Raw genomic sequence first — 23,832 nt, forward strand, 5'->3', positions numbered from 1 at the left:
GATTCCACTATAATCAGTAGGCCCACGTCTCCTTTAGCGTAGCAGGCGTGTGGGACGTTGAATTGTATCAAACCAAAAATCTATTTTAGTCAATTTACGTGGTCCATTACAGTGTGTTAAGTTTTCTTCTCCAATCTAGAAACCTTACGCAAAGACCATCATTGTTGCAGAATAATGCATTCTTTTCCAATACTCATACTTGACAACTTATAATTTACCGTGTATATTACGAAGTTAAAATACTTTAATGTATTTATTGACAGTTTCTCTAAATACAATCGATTTATTGCTGCCGCATTGAACAATGAAGGAGATTGAAATTATCAGTTCACAGCCAATTCTTCGAAGATATACCTGGAAACTTAGAATTCACTTTTCTTTTGTCTGTTCTGCTATTAGTGATAAGAGAATGCATGCACACCTGCTAAGAATATGTGGCAGTAAAGATTATTACAAGATTCAATTCCAAGTTGCAATCCATAAAACAAGCCTCTTTCTTGCTTTTCCCTTCGATTCCACCTTTAACGATAAAACACTTGCTTATAATAAGGGCAAGAGTAGTTTTCATATCAAAACTGTGATAAATAACTGATTGTAGCAGGTGTTCACTTGTTCGGTGTACAAGTTATATGGCAAAATATTCATAAAGAAAATGCATTCTGTTGTGTATCATCAATTTTGTGCGCCAGTCCTAAAGGACATGCTTGCATATGCATGGCAGAAATGTGAGTACATAACAGGAGCAATAGTTAGTTAATTTACAAATGTTCTGAAGACTAGTAGAAAATAGTGTCTGTAGTCATGAAGATTGTGACGAAAGTGCATTTGTTAAGTGTTTGCACTGCTCCATGATGCTGTGTGCTAATCACTACGTTTTGAATCTCCATCATCACAACTGAAGAGCAAAAGGTTAGTAGGTTAATATTTGCTTATGTGCAATAGTTTATATTATTTTTCTAATATTTTTTTCTATTATTATTTCTATTAATTTTCTAATAACTTCAAGACAGATTCTTGTAAAATCATATGTGCCGTTGCACCTAACTTATATTACAGCATTTAAATGCTATGCATAATCGCAACACACACAGACTCATATATGTAGCGCACTTTGAAATAGGTATAATTTGTTACAGTGCTGCTATTCCATTTTTCACTACAGGCATTTCAATTTAATTAACGATATATCTTACTAGTCTCAAGATCTGATTGGTATAGTGGCTATTGTACTGCATTAGTTAAAATCATGCAATTGTTCGCACGACCGCATTTCATAACACAAATTTTAGTTGCTCAGTTTTTATATGTTCCTGTGGGCGAGAGAGCTCTTAACTCTGAAGTGAAAACAGATATGTAAACTTTGGTTATAGAAATAGATTCAGGAGTAAATTCCAGTGCTATTTGATACCCCACATGACCCCCTTGCCATTTATCATATTTGACGGCGATTCAATATGGCGCCTTTCAAGATGGCGATCATGCACTGGAAGTACTCTCACATATAGATGATCTACTTTGGTTTACAATACTGAAGTCAGATCTATCAAAAGCTTTTTCATTTTTGTGCTAAAAGGGTATTCTTGGACATTGCCTACAGGATTTCAAGATGGCGTCGGTGTGGCAGCTCAACGAAGCGTTTGCGCATCCAGTGACTATTACTACGTTACTTAGCAACTCAAACTGAATCTTGTCACAAATTTTCATCAAAATTCAACTCTCACGGTTTATGGACCTTCCTCGTTAGTAAATATTAGGTATACTTAAAAATAGAACTGGCGTAAAGTGTAGTTTTGGTATTACCATAATATTATATTTTTGTACTTTAACTATGACTTTCAACTTTTTTCCCAATTGTACCATCGCTTACAACTATCAAACTCTTATAACTTTTTATTGGATTAGTTTGCATTTACTAGGTATGATTAAATAACAAAAAGGAATACCTTTTTTGTAATAATTTTGCGGTTTTTTGAATGGAAAATATAGGCCTAGCAATGTAAGGAGTTGAGTGATTATTACAAACCCTATCAACAGAAATAAAAAATAATAGACTAATATACATAGATGAAAACAATAAACATACATACCAGTAATACTTCTTAGAATCACATAGATTTACATACAAAATGTTGTGTCCTATATTTCACAGCTCATTCTTTTCATTGATTATATGATGTCTTCTTTTAATTTTGCTTTCAGTTGCGTAAGTCCGGGCTGGGCTTGTAAGAGATGGAACAGGAACTTCCCAGATGATATTTTCAAAAGGTATCCAACAAAGTCTTCATTTTGTGGACAGCAGAATATAGAAAGCCCAGAGCGATTCATAAACTGCACTCTGACGTGCAAAAATAATAATTACAAAAATACAAAAAACACTATTTTTTAACCATACCATGTACGTGTTAAGATGTATGTACAAAAAAGTTTCAAAAGTTTCATAGTTGTAACTTTTGAGCAACGGCAAAATTTGTAAAAAAAATAAACTTTGTTTTCTATGGCCCTTAATGTTTGACAGTGTAATCTTTTGCAAGGTTACTTAGGATCTACTGAAAGAGCAAGCATTAAGCTTTCATTTGACACCTGGATGAGCCTAATAACTTCAAAAATAAGGAACTTGTGGTAATTTAGTTCCATGATGCTGAGTGCCAAAAAGTGAAATTGAAGCAAAATTCACAGTTTTTAAAAATTTCTCCCCAGCTCATTTCTCATCCAAAAAATCGGAAAAAATTAATTGAGCATAATTTCATTGGTATTTATGAATGAAAAAATTTTGAAGAGAATCTGAGACATTGAAGCACAGTGCTCTAGGTGATTTCACGTGGAATGACCTGTATACAACAGTAACGTGAACAAAACTAGCATGACACATATAATTAACAATCAACTTACTTTTGAATTTTTTCTATCTCAGTCTGAAGTTTTGAAATTTCGTTCTTTTTTCTGTTGACTGCTCTCTGTGCATTTCTCTTCTCTTCAAGCCTTTGAGAATATGCCTCTGTCTTTTCCTTATGGATTCTTTTCAATTCTTTCAAGTGCTTTTCATCTTCCTGCATTTCTGTTTTCTTTACTGCAATTTCTTCAGATAACTGGCTATATAATAATCAGATAAAAGATGAATTACATTAATTATATGAAAATTATCAAGTCAGTTTTTTTTTAAATATAGTTCCTATTTTGAGCTTATATGGCTCGACAACAAAACGCAATTGATGGGGTGAGCGCAACAGTAGTCTGACCCACATTTTTAAAAATGGAGAAAAATCAAGTTAAACACATGTGGTCTTTTGTACAATATATGTATGTACAATGTATGACACATTCAACCACTTGTGCTTGCTTTTGTTATATTGTACAAAAAAACCCACATGTGTTTAACTTGATTTTTCTCCATTTTTAAAAATGTCTGTTAGACCACTGTTGCGCTAACTCCCTCCATTTATATTAAGAGTTGTGATTTCAGGAAACACGACATTGTTCCTTGAATACAACTCACTAGTGCTTTAGTTCTCTATTTATAATAATTGTACTTATCTGTTTATTATAGATTCAGGCATATTCTAGTGATAGTGAATTATGGATCCATAAAAGTATTTGCACTGTAAATTAATAACATTGTTACTAGAATTTAGGAACCAATAATACTAAATATTAGTTCTTTAATTCTTATAATGCTATGAAAGTATAAAATGAGATTCTACGATTATGCCCTATAGGCTAAAGGAGGATCTTTAATGGCAATAAATGATTATGAAACAATTGATGAACTGAAAATGTAGGAGAAAGCGGGAGAACCTTGAGAAAACCCACAGATACGATGTTGTCCACAACAAACTCACATGACCTGAGAACGAACCGGAGACCCCTCTCACAATAGGTGAGTACTCTCCCATTAAGCCAGAATATTTTCCTATAATTTCATAAAAGCAAATACAAAAAAATGTGATAATTTTAAAATAAAGAAACTTATCACTAACTATATAGCTTGAGTTGGACTCGATTAATCACTGTACTAATAAAATTTTCTGTACTGCACTGTTACTTCTGCAAAGCGAAATTCATACTCCCCATATAGTTTGAATGGACTTTTCTTTAATTTAATATGTATATTTAAGACATCTGTTGTCAAACTCCATATCACTCAATTTGCAAATAGAATAGTCAAACACGAACACTGCAAATCCTTTTTCCCGTTTTTTCTTTTAAAAATCGCAAGATTGTTTGCTAGACTCAAGCATTATTATTTAGTTGGTGATGTACTTCAAAAGTTATTAGGTTCACCAATTGAGTCGCTGAAGTAGCAATTGTGTTCAGTAAAAATCACAAGATCCGTTTCCAAGAAAATCGTCTAAATGGAATCTACTTTACTTGCAAACTTCTTTTTAAATTATTCTTATAGAAACGAATTATATTATTGGATTTTGAGTGTAATATATCTTTGTGGTACGTATGAATACATTGTAGCCATTTTCCAGCCGAAAAAGAATTGAAAAACAACCAACTCTTTTTGTGGAATTCTTCGAGAAAAATGTTAATTTGTAGTGTCGCAAATCAAGAATTTATTAATCAATTATAGATAGAATCATTCGAGTAGTTTTCTTTAGAAAATAGTCAAATAAAACACATTCATGTCAATAAAATATCCTTTTTGATATTTTGTGACAAAAGTTTATTATCCAACATTGCAAAGTTATTAATGAAATATTATTTATTAACTATGAACAGAAATATTGGTGCCGTGGGGACAAATATCCTTCCAGTTAACTACTCCTGGAATTTTCCAAAAAATATCGGATCGAGTCGGGTCTGTTACAATGACTAATGTCAAGTTGTTGTATAAATTCAAATAATTGAAATCTCAAATGTAAGTAGAACTGTTTAAGCAATTTTTAAGAAAATCGAATTTTGATTTTCACCTTCCAGTAAAGCACCCTCAATTTTGAGAATAGGGCTAGAAGATATATAACATTTTTGTAAAATCTCATAAAATCCTTAAAACTTTGCGTCAATATACTGACATATATATACATATTAACTTGCCACTTGTTCCGAATTTGACTGGACACCCCAAAATTTAAGAACATTTTCTGCGCCCCGATTTACTCCGCTTAAAAGGAACGAATTATATGGCGGAACGCCAAATTATACAAAATATTTACAAAATATTCTCAGTGAAATTTGTAATTTCGACCCATGATATGTGTTTATGACTATCAAGAAATTGACATAGTTCTATATGTAAAATGTCTCGTGTTGTCAGCATGAACTCTCCGCCAATGATGTTATTTTTTGAAGAGTTCAATGGTTCATACCTTCTGTTCAACTAACACCAACAAAGTGACTCTACGAGTTTCCTGTTTCGTATGTTCCTCGTTTTTCGTAACAATTTCCATTCATGCATATATCTCTTCTCATTAATTATTAATAAACTGTACTATGTAAACCGTATTTTCACAAAGGATGAGCGCATTGATTATGGTGTTTTGAGAAAAAAATAAGAGTCAAACTTCCAGTATCTTCGGGAAACAGTAAAAAAAGATGCCGGGTTCGAACCTCCAAGACAACTCTTCCTATCCTGAAAAATTGTACAGATATGTTTTCTTCTTTTAAGTGTAATAAGACATTGTTGGAATGTTATTAAATGTTGAAAAAAGTGACATTCATTCAAATGCTTAATGATACAGTATTTCGAAACTATGTATACATGTTAGCACCTGCTGGTTTTGTCATTCAAGTTCCTGTATGTAAAAGAACATTTCCACTGAAAGAAAAGACAGTGAACATGATTCTGACATCCATAGTAGAGTAGAAAACACACAAAAACACAGGATATGAACGTTATTGTCTTGGAAATTCAGTTATATTCCTTCAGAAGGAGGTAGCCAAAAGTGTTTATGTTAGCTCAGTAATAAACCACGGGACTTCAAATCGTGACTTTGATTCTCGTTTGGATCAAGCTTTTCGGTATTTAATGCTATATTCCTTAATGCATGAATATTTATATAAAATAATTACATTAAAATTAATCAGTTGTACATAAATTCATATAATCATTTCAGATATAAGTAATTATCATTTTTAAAACATAACATATGAGATGTGGCGGATGTTGACAGAATGTCGGTATATTATATGTGTATGTTAAATACAGATTAAGAACACCATGTAATAACAATAAATAAGTGTGTGTAGTATATTTGTCTGCAACTATTGCCATACGGAGATTACCTCTCAATATTCTGATTAGAGCGTGGAAATTATGTTCTTGAAATATAGTCACAAATATATAGCCACACATACAGATGGTAATCAGAAAAACGGAAACACCTGTAGTTGGCAACACGTCAGATGTATGGGTTGGCAGTGGTGTCGTGGCACTCACAGCGCCGGACCGCTGATGGTGATGTGTTAGGTCGGTCTCTATACTACGTCAGGCGCAGTGGAACAGCAGTGTCCAGTGGCTGCAGCAGACGGAGGTAGTGTAAAATGGGAGACCTCTCAGATTTTCAAAGAGGGAAAATTGTTGGTGCACGGTTATGTGGAGTGAGTGTGACGGTAGTGGCTACTGTGTTAGGTGTGTCGCGTGGGCCAGTGTCGAAGGTGATGACGGCCTACACAACACACGGGAAAACCACATCGAGGAAGCGGAACAGTGGGCGGAAGAAAATCATGAGTGACAGGTCACGCCGGGTATTAAAGCGCATTGTCACGCAGAACCGTCGTGCCACTGCGGAGCAAGTGACGGAGGAACTCAATCAGCACCTCCCCCACCCTGTTTCGACAATCACAGTCCGCCGAGAATTGCATGACATGAACTTACGGGGTCGTGTTGCACGGGCCAAACCGCTCATCAGGGGCCTTAACGCTTTCGCGCGCCGCAAATGGTGCCGCGACCATGCAATTTGGACCGTTGAGGACTGGAAACGTGTGATATGGTCGGATGAGTCATCCTTCACCCTATTCCCAACCACGGGTCGTGTTTATGGGTGGAGAACGCCCAAAGACACTTAGGATCTGCAGTGTCTCCGTCCAACTGTGAAACATGGCGGCGGCTCGGTGATGCTGTGGGCCGCCATATCATGGTTTTCATTGGGTCCTGTGGTCACACTTAGCGGACGAATCACTGCCAACGATTATGTCGTAATTTTAGGAGACCACTTGCATTCTATGGTCCGGATGTTGTTCCCGGACAATGACGCCATCTTCCAGTATGATAATGCACCCATTCACACAGGTGGCGTTGTTGCAGCGTGGTTTGAGGAACATCGGGATGAAGTTCAACACCTCCCCTGGCCCGCCCAATCCCCAGATCTCAACATAATTGAATATCTGTGGTCCGTCTTGGAAACATGACTCCGGCGACGATTTCCACCTCCATCCTCTCTCACAGAACTGGCCGATGCCCTGCACGAGGAATGGTGTAAAATTCCACTTGCTACCATTCACGACCTCTATGCCTCCATTCCACGTCGCATCAAGTCTGTTCTGAAGGCGAAAGGTGGCCAGACACCATATTAATCTGGTAAGTTGCAATTTTGTTCAGGCGTTTCCATTTTTCTGATCACCATCTATATATAGTCATATATATTGCTTCACCTTTTATTTATGTAGAGCTATACAAAATGATTGTATGTGTGTATGCGCGTGTGTGTGTATATATGCCACTATGACTAATTAACCCCTTGGTGAATTTTAACCAAACTTACACTCTGGTTAATGGTACTGTTGGCGCAAGACCCCCTCGCACACTTTCGAGGCAGGGAAGGGAAGATATAGAAGTGATCGAAAATGACCGAGCGATATTAGTGTCGAATTCATAGTTTTCGAGGTCCATGAGTTGATTGGTGACAGTTTCGATGCCCTTTCAGTCCACTTTCATACCCACAATGAAGATAAGACTTCCTAGCACATCTAGAGGGAGTAGGAGAGATGACAAAAATGATTGAAACGGCTGGCATGAGTGTCGAATCCGTAGTTTTCTAGGTCGCTGAGATTAACAGTGACACTTCTGATGCCATATAAACCCAAATCCAGCCACTTTATTACTTCTGAGGAAGAAACGGTGGCATATAAATATGAAAATGATCGATATCAGTGTCGAATCCATAAGTCCAAGGTCAACTCCTAGTTAGAATAAGACCACCTAGTACTCCAAGGGGAAAGGAAGGGAAAGGAATACAAAATGATCGAAAACAACCAATATTATAGTGTCGAATTCGTAGTTTTCGGAGTCGCTTAGATAAATAGTGACACATCCAATGCCGTTAAATCCGATTTAAGCCGTTATTGGCACCCGGGGAAGGAGTGGTGTAAAGGTGACACGTAAATATACCGAAAACAACCAATATTAATGACGAATCACTAGTTTTCAGCTTCGCTATGTTAATTGGTGTTAGGTCCTGATGCCGTTTAAGTACAAGTTCAGCCCTCAGTTGGGGCAAGACTCCCTGAGGACTCCTAAGGATAGATAGTAGGAGGGTCAGACATAAAAATGATAAGAAACAACCGATATTAGTGTCCAATCCATAGGTTTAGTGCATGAATGCAAATAACCACCCGCCCGGGGTTCATCGGTGCGGGCGAGTATTTAATGTCATACCGAAGGTAAGTAAGTGATTTCTATTGTGGATGTGGGTTTGTAGCTTTTTTCTTGGGCCAGTAAAATCTTGTTGCTTATTTGCATCCCTGGTTTAGTGGATACTGAAATGAATAATGACGCCCGCAATCCCCTTTAAGTCGAAGTTCGTCCCCATTTGCAGAGGGTGGGCTGGTGAAAAATAAAATGTCTAAAATGAATAAGATTTGTGTCGAATTCATAATATTCTTGGTTTTGAAAAGTCTAACCAGTTTGAAATGACTCTTGGAAGATAGTTAGTACGCACTTCAAGCTATTTTTTTTATTTGTATCAATTTGAGTTAAAACTTATTCCGTAAGGATAGGTTGTTTAAATATTTATGGAAGTATATTCTGTAGTTTTACATCTGTAGTCATTACACTTTCATTGAAATAAATGTTCTAAGGAGGAAGGGGATTCAAATATTTCCCATAACCTATTCCATGTATATATATATATATATATATATATATATATATATATATATATATATATATATATATATATATATATATATATATATATATAACCATTTATTTTCATGTTTCTTTGCAACTTTCAAACTAATGGACAAACAACGCTGAAATTATATTCCATGCAAATACCAACAGGAAATCATTGTTTGGCACATTTTGTGATACCACAAGATTGAAGTGTTGCCAATGTAATATACACTTTTATTTTTTTTTTAAAAAAAAGTACTACGTCAGGTGAGGAGCTTGTTTCCAAAATGTACTATATCACAGTTGGAATTTTTTCAGGAAACAGAAAAAAAACAAAAATGATCATTAAATTTTGCTGTAGAGTAGTTATTCAATTTTATTTAGGTAAAATATTTTATAATTTATTTTACTGATATATAATTCGGTGCAAACATGTACTTAGTAATTTTTAATAAAATATTTAAAATTTTAGAAATTATGGATATAGTACCTTTTGGGTTTATATGTGGATATAGTATATTTTGGCACTAAATAGAATGGATATAGTATGTTTTGGTACTAAATAGAATGGATATAGTATGTTTTGAAACTGAAATTATAGAAGAGGGTAATGCAAGATTATATTTTTCAAATACTTTCTTACTAAATAGTACACAAAAACCATACACTCTGACATTAGTTTTTATTACACGAGATAAATGCATATAAGTTCACAATCTATTTGTGTCCTTTCCATGAATGTTCTGGTGGTGTTTCAGTACAATAGTCCAATGCGTCTTGATCACTATATTCTTCTTCACTCGATAACTCTAATAGCAAAGACAACTTGTAAACCGCTTGCTGTAAGCTTGAATTGCAAGTCGGTCAAGCTTGCATCCAGCTTGATTGGAAAACGTGCAAGCATGCCGCAAGCTGGATTCCAGTAGTGAAGTTACATGGGGGCAACCTTGCATTCAATGTTCCATTCAAGCTTGACGCAAGCGTTTTAGAAGTCAAGTCAAGTCAAAAACTAATGAACGGACAGAGATGCTATGACCCTATGCGAAGGGTCTAAAGCATCGCTTGCAAGTACAACAAAAGGCAGATTGTATGAAAGTATGCATTTCAAGTGCAAGCGTAGAAACCCAGAAACCATGCACGCGCCACCTGGCCGAAAACTTTCTTGCTACAAGGGAACATTATGATATTTATTAAAGAAGCTTCAAAAAACAAACATATTACAGAAACAACTCGAAAAGTGTAATGTTTGACTTTAACTAAAGTGCAAAACTAGTTAAAAGCGAGCACTGCTAGCAATAAGAGTGGCATCAACCATGATCTTAACAATAATGTTTACTGTTTGTTGTAACGACGTTACTAAATGCAACGTTGTCAAATGAAAGCATGAATTCTTTCAGTACAATTTACAAATGAAACTCTGTCATTTCTCACTCAGAATACTTAAAAACGAGCCTAAAAGAACTGTTTGGCTGTTTTAGTTGGATATAGTACATTTTGCAATGAAAAGGAAGACAATACTGGACGTACATTATAGAATGAAGAATGGATATAGTATGTTTTGGAAAAAGCAATCTCTGGATATAGTACATATTGGAACAATGTGTTTCTAAAGTTCGTTTTTTAACATGATTTCAGAGCGTTCTGGCACAAATTATCATCATATTTATGGAGAAGTACCACTAATCTTTTTGTTCTCAATAAAATTTCAAATTCTGAAAAAAAAATGGATATAGTACCTTTTGGAAACAAACTCCTCTTTGACATCTATATAAATGTGAAAGCTTACAATACTACATTTGTTATTCAGTGCACCCTGTATATATATGTGCACAGGCTCATCTCGAATTCCACAAAGCATGTCCTATCTCATGTATCGACTCATTCCTAAAGTTTAGAGAAAACTTGTCAGAATATTTGCATTTCACTTCCGAAAAGTCTGATTTGAAACTAATCATTTTTTTAAATATATATTTTAGTGGAAAATTGCTTTTCAATATTCTTTCGTTAGTTCTTAAAATGTATTCGAGGTAAGTTAATTTGTGCCAGAAGGAACAAACTTATATGCGCCATTAGTCAAAGAAAACCAATCTGTTACTTTACCTTTCTCTTTGTTTTGCTTCGTTATGTTTTGAGTTTAAATCTTCGACTTCCTTATTTAAATCATCAAAACTCTTCTTGGAGTCTTCGTGTGCTTTCTGGAAAGTACCGAGTTTCTTTTCTTCAACGGCCACCTACAACGACAATAAAATTAATAAAGTCAAGCAGATGAAATAGTTGTCAATAATTGATTTAGGTAATAACAGGAAGATTTACACAGTTTCGTTTCATCAAAGAACAGATGGGTGAGTGGTGGAAGTTGTATAATAACGGTACCTAAACTGTAGAATATATACTGTTCGCTGATTGAGGTAAATCTAAGTAATCTAGGGAAATTTGGAATCAAAAGTTAGTAAATAGGAATTTTTTAAATGTATTTTTATTTCCTTGCTTACTTTTAAAAAATATGAAGCAAAATATGCAAATTATATTACATTTATATTAAAACGCATAAAAATAATTATGCTTCAAGAAAATTACTTCTTAAAAATTTAATTTATGTATGACTAAAAAGAAAAACATGCGGAGCGCCCCTGTATACAATCACTTGATTTACATGAGCATTGAATTCATAAATTATTTCTGCAGGAAGAGACACTAGTGGATTTCTTTTTAGTCATCCGCGTTTTAATAGTTGCTCTACTTTTATTAGTCGCAATATGATGATGAAATTTTAGTTTAACATACTTTGATTCTTTGGCTACAATACCATGCCACGTGCTGTGACGCACCTCGTTCAACGTCCTTTCCATGCCTTGAATGCACTAGGGTAAAATTCAGGTGGTTGACTTTTACACCATTGTATCACACAAGAAATGAGGACCTTGTAACTGTCGAATGTCTTTCCTCGCAGGTGGGTCTTCAGTCGACCAATCACGAAGAAATCCAAAGAAGCCGAGTCCGGATCATAGGGAGGTTGAGGGACAACTTCCTATCCAATGTTCCTGATTTTCTTTTGTATCATCATGGTTGTGTAAGGCTTGTCATTGTTCTGATAGAGTTTGATCACCTTACCTTGTTGCTCCGGTCTCTTGGTCTGGAGAGCATGTCGTACCTCATCCCGTTACAAACAATAACGCTCGTATTTAATTGTGGAGCCATGTTCCAAGAAATTTACGAATATGACACCGCACTGTCCCAGAAAAAGGAGCCCATAATATTCTGGTCTGATTTCGAACGTATAGTTTCTTCTTTTTTTCAGTTTCTTTCTTTCTTCTTTTCGACGAGGGAAACCAGGATGATACTGGTGCGGTACAACACGTGAGGTATCCGTGCAAAAGGGATACCCCAGAGGTGTGTAGCGATTCCCGGAGAATATATCAAGGAAAGAGACATTCAAATAGGAATGAATGGATAGGTTTCCCATCTGACAACCATAAAGCGTGTGTGCCATGTCGATTTCTCAAACAGATACGAAATAGTGGACACCGTGATATCTGCTATGCGTGGTTGCATAACCACCAGGTGACCAACAATGAAGTGGTGGATATGATGTGGAGGGAAGACACGTCGGGAGGTGATTCAACAACTGAAAACAAGGAAACAAGCCCATATGAACATAAGTCGACAAAGGTCGACATATGAACATAAGCGTGGACCAGCAGGAACCGGGAGAAAGAGCGCCGCACACCGTCGGCGAAGTAGAATATCTCCCGAACGAAGAGACCCCCGACGATGCAGTGGGGAATCCCCATTTTTCACCTCTCATCCCACCGTTCGTACGTAAGCCCTACGTCACACGTCATCGTATATACATCTGTATTACTTTGCACAGCCCCTACCATGTCTGCTTTGATAATTCCCTGTCTTTCTGTGTGGAATCCCCTTGCGCAGTTTCCTCTGCGCCGTTCGGTTTGCACCTGGAATCACCTCCCGACGTGTCTTCCCTCCACGTCATATCCCCCACTTCATTGTTGGTCACCTGGTATTTATGCAACCACATATAGCGAATATGACGGTGTCTACCATTTCGTATCTGTTTCAGATCTCGACATGGCACAACGCTTTGTGGTTGTCAGGTGGGAAACCTATCAATTCATTCCTATTTTGACTTCTCTTTCTTTGACATATTCTCCGGGAATCCCTACGCACCTCTGGGGAATCCCTTTCGCACAGATTTCACAGATTGTTGCATGGAGCAGGTTTGGTTTGTTTGAGAGGACCATGCCGCCTTAGTTCTATCACTTACGTTCGTGGCGCTATAGGGGCTTGAAGCTCCTTTTCCCCCCGTTTTCGGCTGCCTAACTCCGAAAGTAAGCACTTTTGACCCCAGGTTCATATTAACGTTTTTTCTTGTCTTGATGTGGGGAGTCACCTTTCGAAGTTTTTCGGTGGAGTTCCCCTCTACCATATGTATATATATATATATATATATATATATATATATATATATATATATATATATATATATATATATATATATATATATATATATATATATATATATATATAGGGTGAATTCTAACTAAGAGGACAAATTTGAAGGAGTGATAGCACATCCAAAAAGACGCAAAAAAGTCGTAATATAGTGTAGAGAGGATGTGAGTAACCTAGCCGAGTGGAGCGAGGGATGAGTAGACATGCTGTGAAGGAAAGAAGTGTCCCACGTTAGTTAAACGAAAGCATACAGAACACAGTATTAGCGGTACAGCCATTTCTAAAGAAGTTGCAAGATGGGAGTCGTTTGGAGATTTTACTATGTGGAATTGCGTAAGTACACCAAGTGAAGAACCGAATTAGATGTCGTAGTGGTCATCATTCCGGCATATTTCTGGTGAAACTGACGAATACTCTGACAATTGTCAGGATGGCCGAACCGAAAGTGAGCAATGTACGTATTGTGTGGTATGAACATCTCGTGATGAGTTGTGCTGGCCGAATGCTTGGAGGGATAACGTTCCTCAACCAGTACAACGTCCGAAGAAAGAATGGTGTCAGGCAGCGGACTATGAATTGGATAGGTATCATTACCACATTCACCTTGTAACACAGTGGACACATTCAGGGTAAATCTACGACGGAAACAACAAACAGTAATACGTAGGAATAACTACAAGAAGGGAGGCAGTGAAGGAGAAAATGAGAGAGAGAAAAATACGTCCTTCAATGTAACCTCACACGGAGAAATACGTACATGAGTCCAAATCTGGCGAACGTGCTCACCAGGAAATAGTTCCACCACGACCAATTCAAGTCGTCAGTTCAATCATGTTAGGATGTAACTTTATGATAAAAAGTGTCCGTCTTGCTGGAAAATTATAACTACATCTATCTCTTGTTGTAATTGTGGCATTAGACAATACTGAAGTATGTCTAGGCATCATTTGCCAGTGCGATACATAAAGCTCAGTAAATTTTCTTTATGCTTAAGGCAGAAAACGCTTTTTCCTTTGGTGAGCCCTGTACATATTCGATCACCTAATTGATGTTGCTCACTCTATACTCGAACATTATTCCCGTGGACCTTACCATTGGTGTGGAATGTTGCCTCGTCAATTCGCTTCAGAAAATGATCGTCAACATCAAACTGTTCACCATTCCACCGCAAATCTAGATCGATAACTTTTTTCACTGTCGTTCAAAGCTTTAAAAAGTTGAAATTCATAAAGTTTTAACTTTCAGCTGCCTGTGCAGTACCTTCCACACTGTAGGTTTTGAAATGTACAACTCCACGCTCGCACGTTTAGTTGATTTTCGTGGATATGTAACAGTTTCTCAGAATAATTAATACTGCTCGAGAAGTATAGTTAGTTACACTCAGTACCATTTGAAGATTTGAACATTGCGTCGGACTATCTGTGATAGTACTTACTTGTGCCCAAAAATATTCATTCTCTAAATTTTTCACCTTCTTGCGCTGACTCTCCAGAGATTGATGTCGACTCCATTTCTTTTTCCAGTAGTCGACTTCTTTTTCCGCTGATTTCAATTCCTATAAAAGAAGACCAGAAAAGAAGTTATATTATACAATTCTCTTTCTCTCTGTAGTCACGTTTAAAAAGGGATCAATTAAAGGGCACCATATAGTAAATATGACGAAATTAATTTGTTTATTTGCTATTATACCACACACCCAATGGAAGAGAGTTACAACTCAAAAAACGACAATTTTGAGTTATCATCGCCATTGGATAGAGAGAAGCGAGCTCTACCTTGTGGTATTTTTGCATAACCGTAACTCAAAAATTAACCCCTAGAGGACAGAAATACCAGTACTCCAGGCAGCGATGTTGATAATATAGGACGGGAGTATACAGTTGCATGTCAGTTGAGAGCCAGCATTCGGCAAGGGCGTGTGTTGAAGAGTGTTACATTTTTAAATTTACCACTATTCTTCTCCACTCAAATCTTATCGAGAACCGTTAGAAATATTTCAGAAGAAAAGCGTGATCTGATGCCCCTGGTTAAGAGTAACTACATTTCCAAAGTGCAACAAGCGTTTAAAAAAAAAAACTGAAGATAAAGACACAGAGAGTAAAATTACTGAAAGATGTGGGCTACTTGAAATTGGGTGGCACGTAAGTAGCAATAAATTAGATAAACTATCGGTAAATAAACGGTGATAAGTTAAACAGCAATATTAAATTGTCTTGACATTATTGTAATTTTGTAATCCAATTTTAGTTTTTCTTCATTTCAAAAGTTGTAGTTCTCACAACTTCATTTTATGTAGTTGATTGAAGAGAATTGAATGAAAATGGAAACGTTACATATTCCATGTAACGTTGTCTGTGCAAATCTACAAAGAATACGGTTTTGTGGCTTACGCTAAATTACACTATTTTATAATAATTTTCCTGCTTTGGAAAATTTAATAATACCCAAACAGCAAAAACATTGTGAAGCGCTGCAATTTAGTTACAAAATAGTTCCCTGTTTGGTTCTAAAAAACGTTCGATGTATATTGCCTTCTTCAACTCACTTATTCTATTATGATGTCTTCTATTATAGGCTTGATGCTCATCTGTCATAAATCTTGTAATTATGACATAATTGTATCAGTTGTAAGAGCGTGTATCTAAAAATCATGAGTTGTAGGAGATTTAATTGGTATATTACAGTAAAACATTTAAAGTAAATGTAACTTGCCTTACAATTTAGACACTGTTTACTCTTCCGGTAACCGGACGTTGATTCCGTGTCCGGCAGTAATGTCTATTCCTCACAGCGAATGTTTATTTGACCTTTGTAACACTGACGTAACTGAACACAATATTTCCGTGTTGTCTAGTTGATGAGGAAATTGCTATGGTTATAAACGAAATGAAATTTTATTCATTCCTAACTCAACGCGCATCTCAAAATTAAAAAAAGAAAAAGATGTTGAAGATTATCTGTATGAAGCATGTCCGCAAATGGGAGAAGTAAAGCGGAAAATCAAACCTGAGTTAACGAATTGACATAATTGTAAACGTACACATACTAAAAGAAGAGAGAGTATACACCCTTTGTACGAGAATTGAAACAAAGTCCAATTTTTTTAGTTCTTACTTAGGAAGATTATGTTTCATTTTTATTCCACTTGCAAGCTTTTCATAGTAGGCTTTTGTGTTACTTTGGCAAAGAAGTTATTACAAATTAAATTACTGGTTTTACACTTTAACTAGCCAACACCTTTACCCAATTAGCTGAAGCACAAGACGCATCCGATAGTCTAAAAGCCCTTATGTATCAAGGTCGGCAGTGACGGGACAAAGATCGGGCAACTTGTGCAAAAACTAGTTATATCTTTTCAATATGCCCTTGTTTCAAGTAGAGCATTTGCTGGAAGGCAGTGACTCCACTACCGGGCGCGTAATTGGTGCCACTTACTGTACACGTAGCCACAGTGTTTTCAAGACTGAAGAAGTTAATAATAACGTTTGATCTTCCCCTTGATCTAATAAGTAATACTTCGCTTCTTTGAATCCGGAATGCCTGAATGCGACACATATCCTTAAAGAGAAACTCTTATTTAAGATACATATGGATTCCCAGCATTAGTCAGCAATGGGTTCAGGAGTTATTAGCCTGTAAAGTTAGTATTGGAAACCATAGGAAATACAACGTCTAGGCATTTCCTTCGCGTCTGTTTCTGTTAACCTTATGTAATATACAACATACTGTAGAAACCATAGTATCTGTAAACAACAAGAAGCAAGGTGAAGATAGCATTCAAACAGACAACAAGACTGAATTTGGTTTAAAAGAAAGAATTGCTATTGAAGGCATGTTGAAAGCATTTGCAGAGAACAAACGATGTGAAAGTCGAGAAACAGAGCATGAGAAACACAGAAAGTTTGTTCACAGTGTGCACACTTGACAAAAGCCAACTCGATACCCGTGGAACACGTGTCGCTATCGATTGAATTAAAACAGTACAAGCAATTTATTTATTACAAATTACCTTTTCTTTATACTTTATTTCTGCAGAACAAAATAACAATTACACTTTCTAACTAGCAAACTCTTTCATTTGAACATATTTATTTTTATTTCTTCGTTTTTCTTTTCTTTTTTTTTTCTCGTTTCCACATGCTGCCGAAGGTAACTGCTATACATATTCCAGTAAAGTTCTTGGGATTACCCTGGGACATTCAGACACTTGTGACGCGTCCACAGCATTACACTCCTATTCAGGTTAGCAGGAAGAGACATAAGGGAAATCCCTAGAAGTTGTTATTCCTATGGATTCCTATGTTAACTTAAAGGTCCATAACACCCGAACCCATTGCTGGACGCTGGGAATCCACATGAATCTTAATTACGACTTGATTTTTCAAAACATGTGTCGCATTCCGCCATTCAGGATTCAAAAGGGCTGAGCGTTACTTGTAAGGAAAATTAAAATATGACTACATGTGTGTGAGGCATCAGTTTTAGCAAATAGATTCCCAGTGCAGCCTAACATTTTGATTTTCCGCCTTTTCCAAATAACGTTTAATGTAAGGAAGTCTGGGGATAATTCACATAAGAAGTTATCAATGTGTTACGTATTTTGTAATACTTTTATCGTTTCATCATTGTCATTTTAGACTTTAACATTAAGTGCAACATATAAATTTAGAACCAAATATCAGTACAAAAATGACAAATAAATAAATATTAAAACGTATCATGGAAGCAACATATTGGTCATTAGTTATTAGATATCTAAAATATTGTTTCGCATTTTGTCCATACAAACAGAGAAGCATTAATATGAAGTAAAACTATCTGGAAGATCAGAAAGAGTCCCAATCAGAGGCAAATTAATCTCTCTTCAACGCTCGGACAGACTATAGACATCCCATGGTGGCAGAACTCAAAGGAACATGAACCAAATAAAATCTTGTCGAGGGTTCCGTCGTCCGTGCAAATAATTACACGAAATATTATGGAAATAAAATTAGTAAAACGTTGCTAATTCGAAATAATATTAAACATTGGAGATTAGTGTATGTTCTCAAACTACAGCCTTGCCTGGGAATTACTATTTTTCTACTCAATGTAGGGTTTCCTACATATGCCTCAGTTACCGGTAATTGGAAAACACCGCCAGACATATCATCAGCTACTTTCCTTGTATATATGATTATGACGTGAACGTAACATTGTCCCCTAAGAAGGACTTTTAGTTCTCAACATGCACGGCAATGCATGGCAGCCAAGTTCCGCGGAGAAAATTAGTCGGAAATGAAAGTTATACACGAATAAGAGTTTTGAGTAAAATCGCCTATTTCGAGGCTCTGTAAAAACGATTCTATTAAGGGTACAAATATGAGGTTTAGAATTTAAGGAGATGTCCGAGAGATGTGATCATATACCAAATCTCAGATTCCTAGCTTCAACCATATTCGAATACTGGAACCCTAAAATATGAAGTTTTGAGGCTCATTGATTCACTGACTCATTCATCAAATTGATTAGGTACTTTCCAATGAAATAGAGACGTGAAACTCTGCATAAAGGTACCTCATAATGAGTTGAGTAAGGAAAAAGTCAGAAATTTAATGAATGTCCTATGGGAAATTTTTATGGGCGAAATAACTGTCCATAGCCAAGCAGAAATCAGTTCATTTACTCACTCATCACATTTATTAGCTAGTTCCCAATGAGATACAGACGTTAAACTCTGCATAAAGATACCTTATAACGGCTTGAGTATGAAAAAGCCCGACATGTGAGGAATGTGCTTTTCGAAATTTTTCACGGGCGAAAAACTGTCCTTAACCAAGCAGAAATCAGTTCATTCACTCACTCATCACATTGATTAAGTACTTCTTAATGAGATAGAGACGTGAAACTCCGCTCATGACTTGTTATGATTTGAACATGGAAAAGGTCTGAAATTTAAGAAATGTGTTATGGGAAATTTTTATGGGCGAAAAACTGTCCTTAGAGAAGCAGAAATCTGTTCACTCACTCATTCATCACATTGATTTGGTACTTCTCAATGAGATAAGAAGGGAAACTCTGCATACAGCTAACTTAAATTGATCTAAGTATGGAAAAAGTCCGAAACTTACGGAGTGTACTATGGGAGATTTTTAACGCGAAAAACTGTCCTAAGCTAAGCAGAAATCGTTTCTTTCACTCACTCACCACATTGATTAGGTATTTGCTAATGAGATAGAGAAGTGAAACTGCATAAAGGTAGTAACTTAAGTGTGGAAAAAGTCCGAAATGTGAGGAATATGCTATGGGAAATTTTATATTCGAAAAATTTTTCGTAGCCATTAGGTACTTCTCAATGAGATAGAGAAGTGAAACTCTACATAAAGATTTCTTATAATGGCTTGAATATGAAAAATGTCCGAAATTTGAGGAATGTGTTACGGAACGTTTTAATGGTTGAAAAACTGTACTTACCCAAAGAAAAATCGTTACATTCACTCACTCATCATAGATTAGGTACTTCCCAACGAGATAGAGATGTGAAACTCTACATAAAGGTACATACCTTATATGACTTGAGTATGGAAAAAGTTCGAAGTTAAAGGACTGTACTATGGGAACCTTTATGGGCGAAAAAGTGTTCGCAGCCATTAGGTAGTTCTTAATGAGATAGAAATGTGAAACTCTCCATAAAGGTACCTTATAACGGCTTGAGTATGAAATTTGAGAAATTTACTATGGGCAATTTTTAATGGGCGAAAAACTGTCCTTACAATCAGAAATGGGAAACAGATTCCGTTATTCAACACATCATGTGCATAGTAGTATTGTTGTCAATCGTCTGAGTGGTCGAGTGGCCTAAGGTGAGTACATACTGTCTTAAATTTGGTGATTGGAAACCCAGACAAGGCAATCTAATAATTTTTCTTTTGTTGGTGAAAAATTTTCCTTTATTGCAGTTATTGGTATCAAATAGATATTGAAATTAAATTGATAAGTAAGAGAATGTATCGGTGGGGATATTTAGAATTAATAAAGTTTTCGAAGAAATCCAATTGTTCGACTTTTATATGAGATATGTTGGTGGTAAATATAATTAAGTTTATAAGCTATTTAAAAGGTGTATATCATTAGAAGAAAAACCCGAGGCAACATGAAACTGCGCAACATACGCATCACGTAATGAACTCCGTAATTTTGCAATGTGGAATTGTATAAAACAATTAAGTATGTTGAAACACTAGCCATGTCTAGTGATGTAGTATCGAGGATTCAGCATCAAGGACTTTGGAACCCTGTTGATACTCTTCGTATTTAGGTAATGAAGAATAAGATGTTAGCTATCGTGATTTGGTAGGCTAGGTAAACGAATTAGAATCTCGTTTGAACATAGCTCTCTGACAGATATTTAATAGAGAAAACCCTCCCCACTTGTCTAGTGGCTAGCAGTGCGCTTTGGTACGGAGTCCTGGGTTTGATTACCAGTGGAACAGTCCTTGGGAATTAATGTTGTATGCAGTGGCGGCGATTGAACGTTAAAAGTGGGGGGGGGCAAGACCTGAATATTTGTATATTAATGTTAGTTTCCTTGTTTGTTTCTAACACTACTTGACGAAACGTTGTATAACTAATAGGATACTATTTTTTTCAGTTAAAATATCGTATAACGTATTTCATATTTTATTAAGCAAATTGACAACAGCAACGCAAGTAGGGACTAGCCCTTTGTACTTTTAAACAACGAAGGTGTAAGAAGAGATTTGATTCCTTGCTCATGAACATCTTCGGAAAATTATGTGATCAGAGTATTTAATAAGAAATTTGCAAACAAATAAATAGATAGGATAATATTAATCAGAGTAATGAATAATGAAGCTTGTTCCGTAGAAGTTATATTGGAACTGGGGATTAATGAACAACTTACATTTTTAATTCCACACATGCTATTAAATGTATGTTATTACTCTTAGAAAATTAAAGACAGTAAATACTACAAGCATATGCTAAGACATTTAAAGAAATATTTGCTTTTGCAGCTTCCCGAAACATGTTCGTTGCCATTAGATGCAGTTTTCACTTTCTTGGAATACACCAAAACACAATACTTAGAATCACTTCATACTCCAGTTATAGAAAATAATCCTAAAACCTAGAATTATATTGAATTCACTAAATTTAATTGTATATACACTCGTACACCCCTAAACACACCACTTCACTCGTATATTACACTGCAAAACAATGGAAAAATATGCGAGACCCGGCTTCAATTCCTGGTCGGAGCTCATATGTTTTGGATTCCACGTTAATCACTAGGTTCCGTCTCATATAGCCTCGTTGCTGAAAAGGACGTTAAGCTCAAAATCAACAACTCAATGGAGAAGGTAGAAGTTATTTTTTATTACTCTCTTTTTAATCAATATTCCTTACTATTAGAAAGATGAAAGACATTTTAGGAACTTTCGATTTTTGTGCAATTAAAGAATAACTCGTGAAAGACCTTTTTTGACGAAATATTCTCTCAATTAGTTTCAAAGCGGCTGATTAAGATATCGAACCCTTGTTAGAAGAAATAAAAGTATCCTGGAATTGTTGCGCTCCAATAGGATAATTTTGGGACCATTTACCGTGGCAATTAAAACGCAATTCCTGTAGTGGGAAGGCAACCAATATATAGGCCTACTCACGCAACGAAAAATATTATATGGCACATTTTTTTTCTATGAACCAGTAATACACACAAAAACTTTATATACCAAATGAAACTCTATATACATTAATGGGTCCCTTCAAAAAAGTGGGGGGGCAACTGCCCCCCTTTGCCCCCCCCTAATCGCCGCCCATGGTTGTATGTGACACGTTATGACTCCATTAAAAATGTACAATTCTAAATTTCAATCCAACAATGTACAACAAATGAGAATCCCAATATATGATATTGATATAGTAAACTACAAAAGAGTATTGAAATCTGTACAAAATCATCGCAGGTGCAAAAATGCAGCCAAGTTCGTCAGCCTCAGAAAGTGTTGAGATGAGGATCGATGAGCCAAGTTCCTTGGCTACTGCCACTGAAGCGAACACTGGAACTTGGTGCGAGGTGTCAAGGAAAATGATATTAAGGAGCCTTAAGGAGAGTGGTGGTGGGCATGGTGGGTTTGAACCACCACCAACCTTAGGAATATCAACTTCGCTAATGCGTTAAGACACATATATACTTCAGTACTTGGTGGTTCGAAACCCAGACAAGGAAAATGTATAATCCTTCATGAGATGTCAAGGAAAATGATATTGACGAGCCTTGGGGATGGTGCTTGTGAACGTGGTGGATTTGGAGGCCACCACTAGCCTTAGGGCTGAAACGTTCCGGTCAAGAAACTAGAAACAGACATCTGGTGTATCCGAATATGTTAGACACCTTGCACCAAGTTTCAATGTTCGCTTCAGATTCAGTGGCCAAGGAACTTGGCTCATCCATCCTCATGTCAACACTTTTTGAGGCTGACGAACAAGGCTGTACTTTTTGCACTTCTGGTGTTTCCGTTCAGATTATGAATTATACACAAATTGTATAGGCAATTCTTATATATATTTTGTGGTATCACCATATGTTTCAAGTACGTCTAGGATAATCACGTTCTGGTAGTTTTAGTTGGTATTCTTGTGTTCTAGACAATTAAAATAATTTCTCAGGTTTGAGTCAATAATTCAAATACATTTCCGCTTACTTGTGGAGAATAGACATGAGATTTGAAGAAATACACAATTACGCGTCTGTAAATTTAAAAAATGGCATACTTCTTACATTTTGGCTATAAGATAGAGGATGAAGACAAAAAGTGAGCACTACATGTGTGCTACATTCCGTGTCAGCCACGACTCGAAGCGTAAATGAATACAAAAGGATGTAGTATGTCGTTTGCAGTCCCTGTGGTTACGAGGAAGCCTAGCAATCACACTATTCATTGCTATTTGTGTGTGCTGCTTCCTATTAGCAACGAATGTCAATGAGAAAAGAAAGTTTATCTGTCCTAGTTAGTGGTGAGCACAAAATCCGGTTTTTCGCTTTACAATTTTTAGAAAAACTGAAACAGGTTTTCGAACATTTTCAAAACACCGATTTTTCGCCAAAACAGGTTATCGGTTTGCTTCAAAACCGGTTCGGTTTTTTACCGGATCCAGTTTTGTTAACTTCAAGACCGGTTCCGGTTTCCTCCAAAACCGGTTTCAGTTTTTCCAAAACTGGTTCTATTTCTGACCAGAATAGTGTTTCATTGTTCTTAGGAAATCGATTCCGTTTCTACAGAAATAGTTTTATGTTTTTT

At 36.2% G+C, this 23,832-nt stretch overlaps 1 protein-coding gene across 1 annotated transcript in view; it reads right to left on the bottom strand.

Moving 5' to 3' along the window:
* The window catches only part of LOC145673382 (structural maintenance of chromosomes protein 6-like), a 260,927-nt gene that overhangs the window by 164,581 nt on the left and 72,514 nt on the right, over positions 1 to 23,832 (bottom strand). The window contains exons 9-11 of the mRNA XM_081743030.1: positions 14,964 to 15,083; positions 11,156 to 11,286; positions 2,890 to 3,090 (exon numbers count right to left, since the gene is read on the bottom strand). Of these exons, the coding sequence (XP_081599156.1) occupies positions 2,890 to 3,090; positions 11,156 to 11,286; positions 14,964 to 15,083 (452 nt within the window). The remainder of the gene's footprint in view (positions 1 to 2,889; positions 3,091 to 11,155; positions 11,287 to 14,963; positions 15,084 to 23,832) is intronic.

Source organism: Thermobia domestica, chromosome 16 (genome assembly GCF_964235325.1).
Source record: "Thermobia domestica chromosome 16, izTheDome1.hap1.1, whole genome shotgun sequence".
Lineage (NCBI taxonomy): Eukaryota > Metazoa > Arthropoda > Insecta > Zygentoma > Lepismatidae > Thermobia > Thermobia domestica.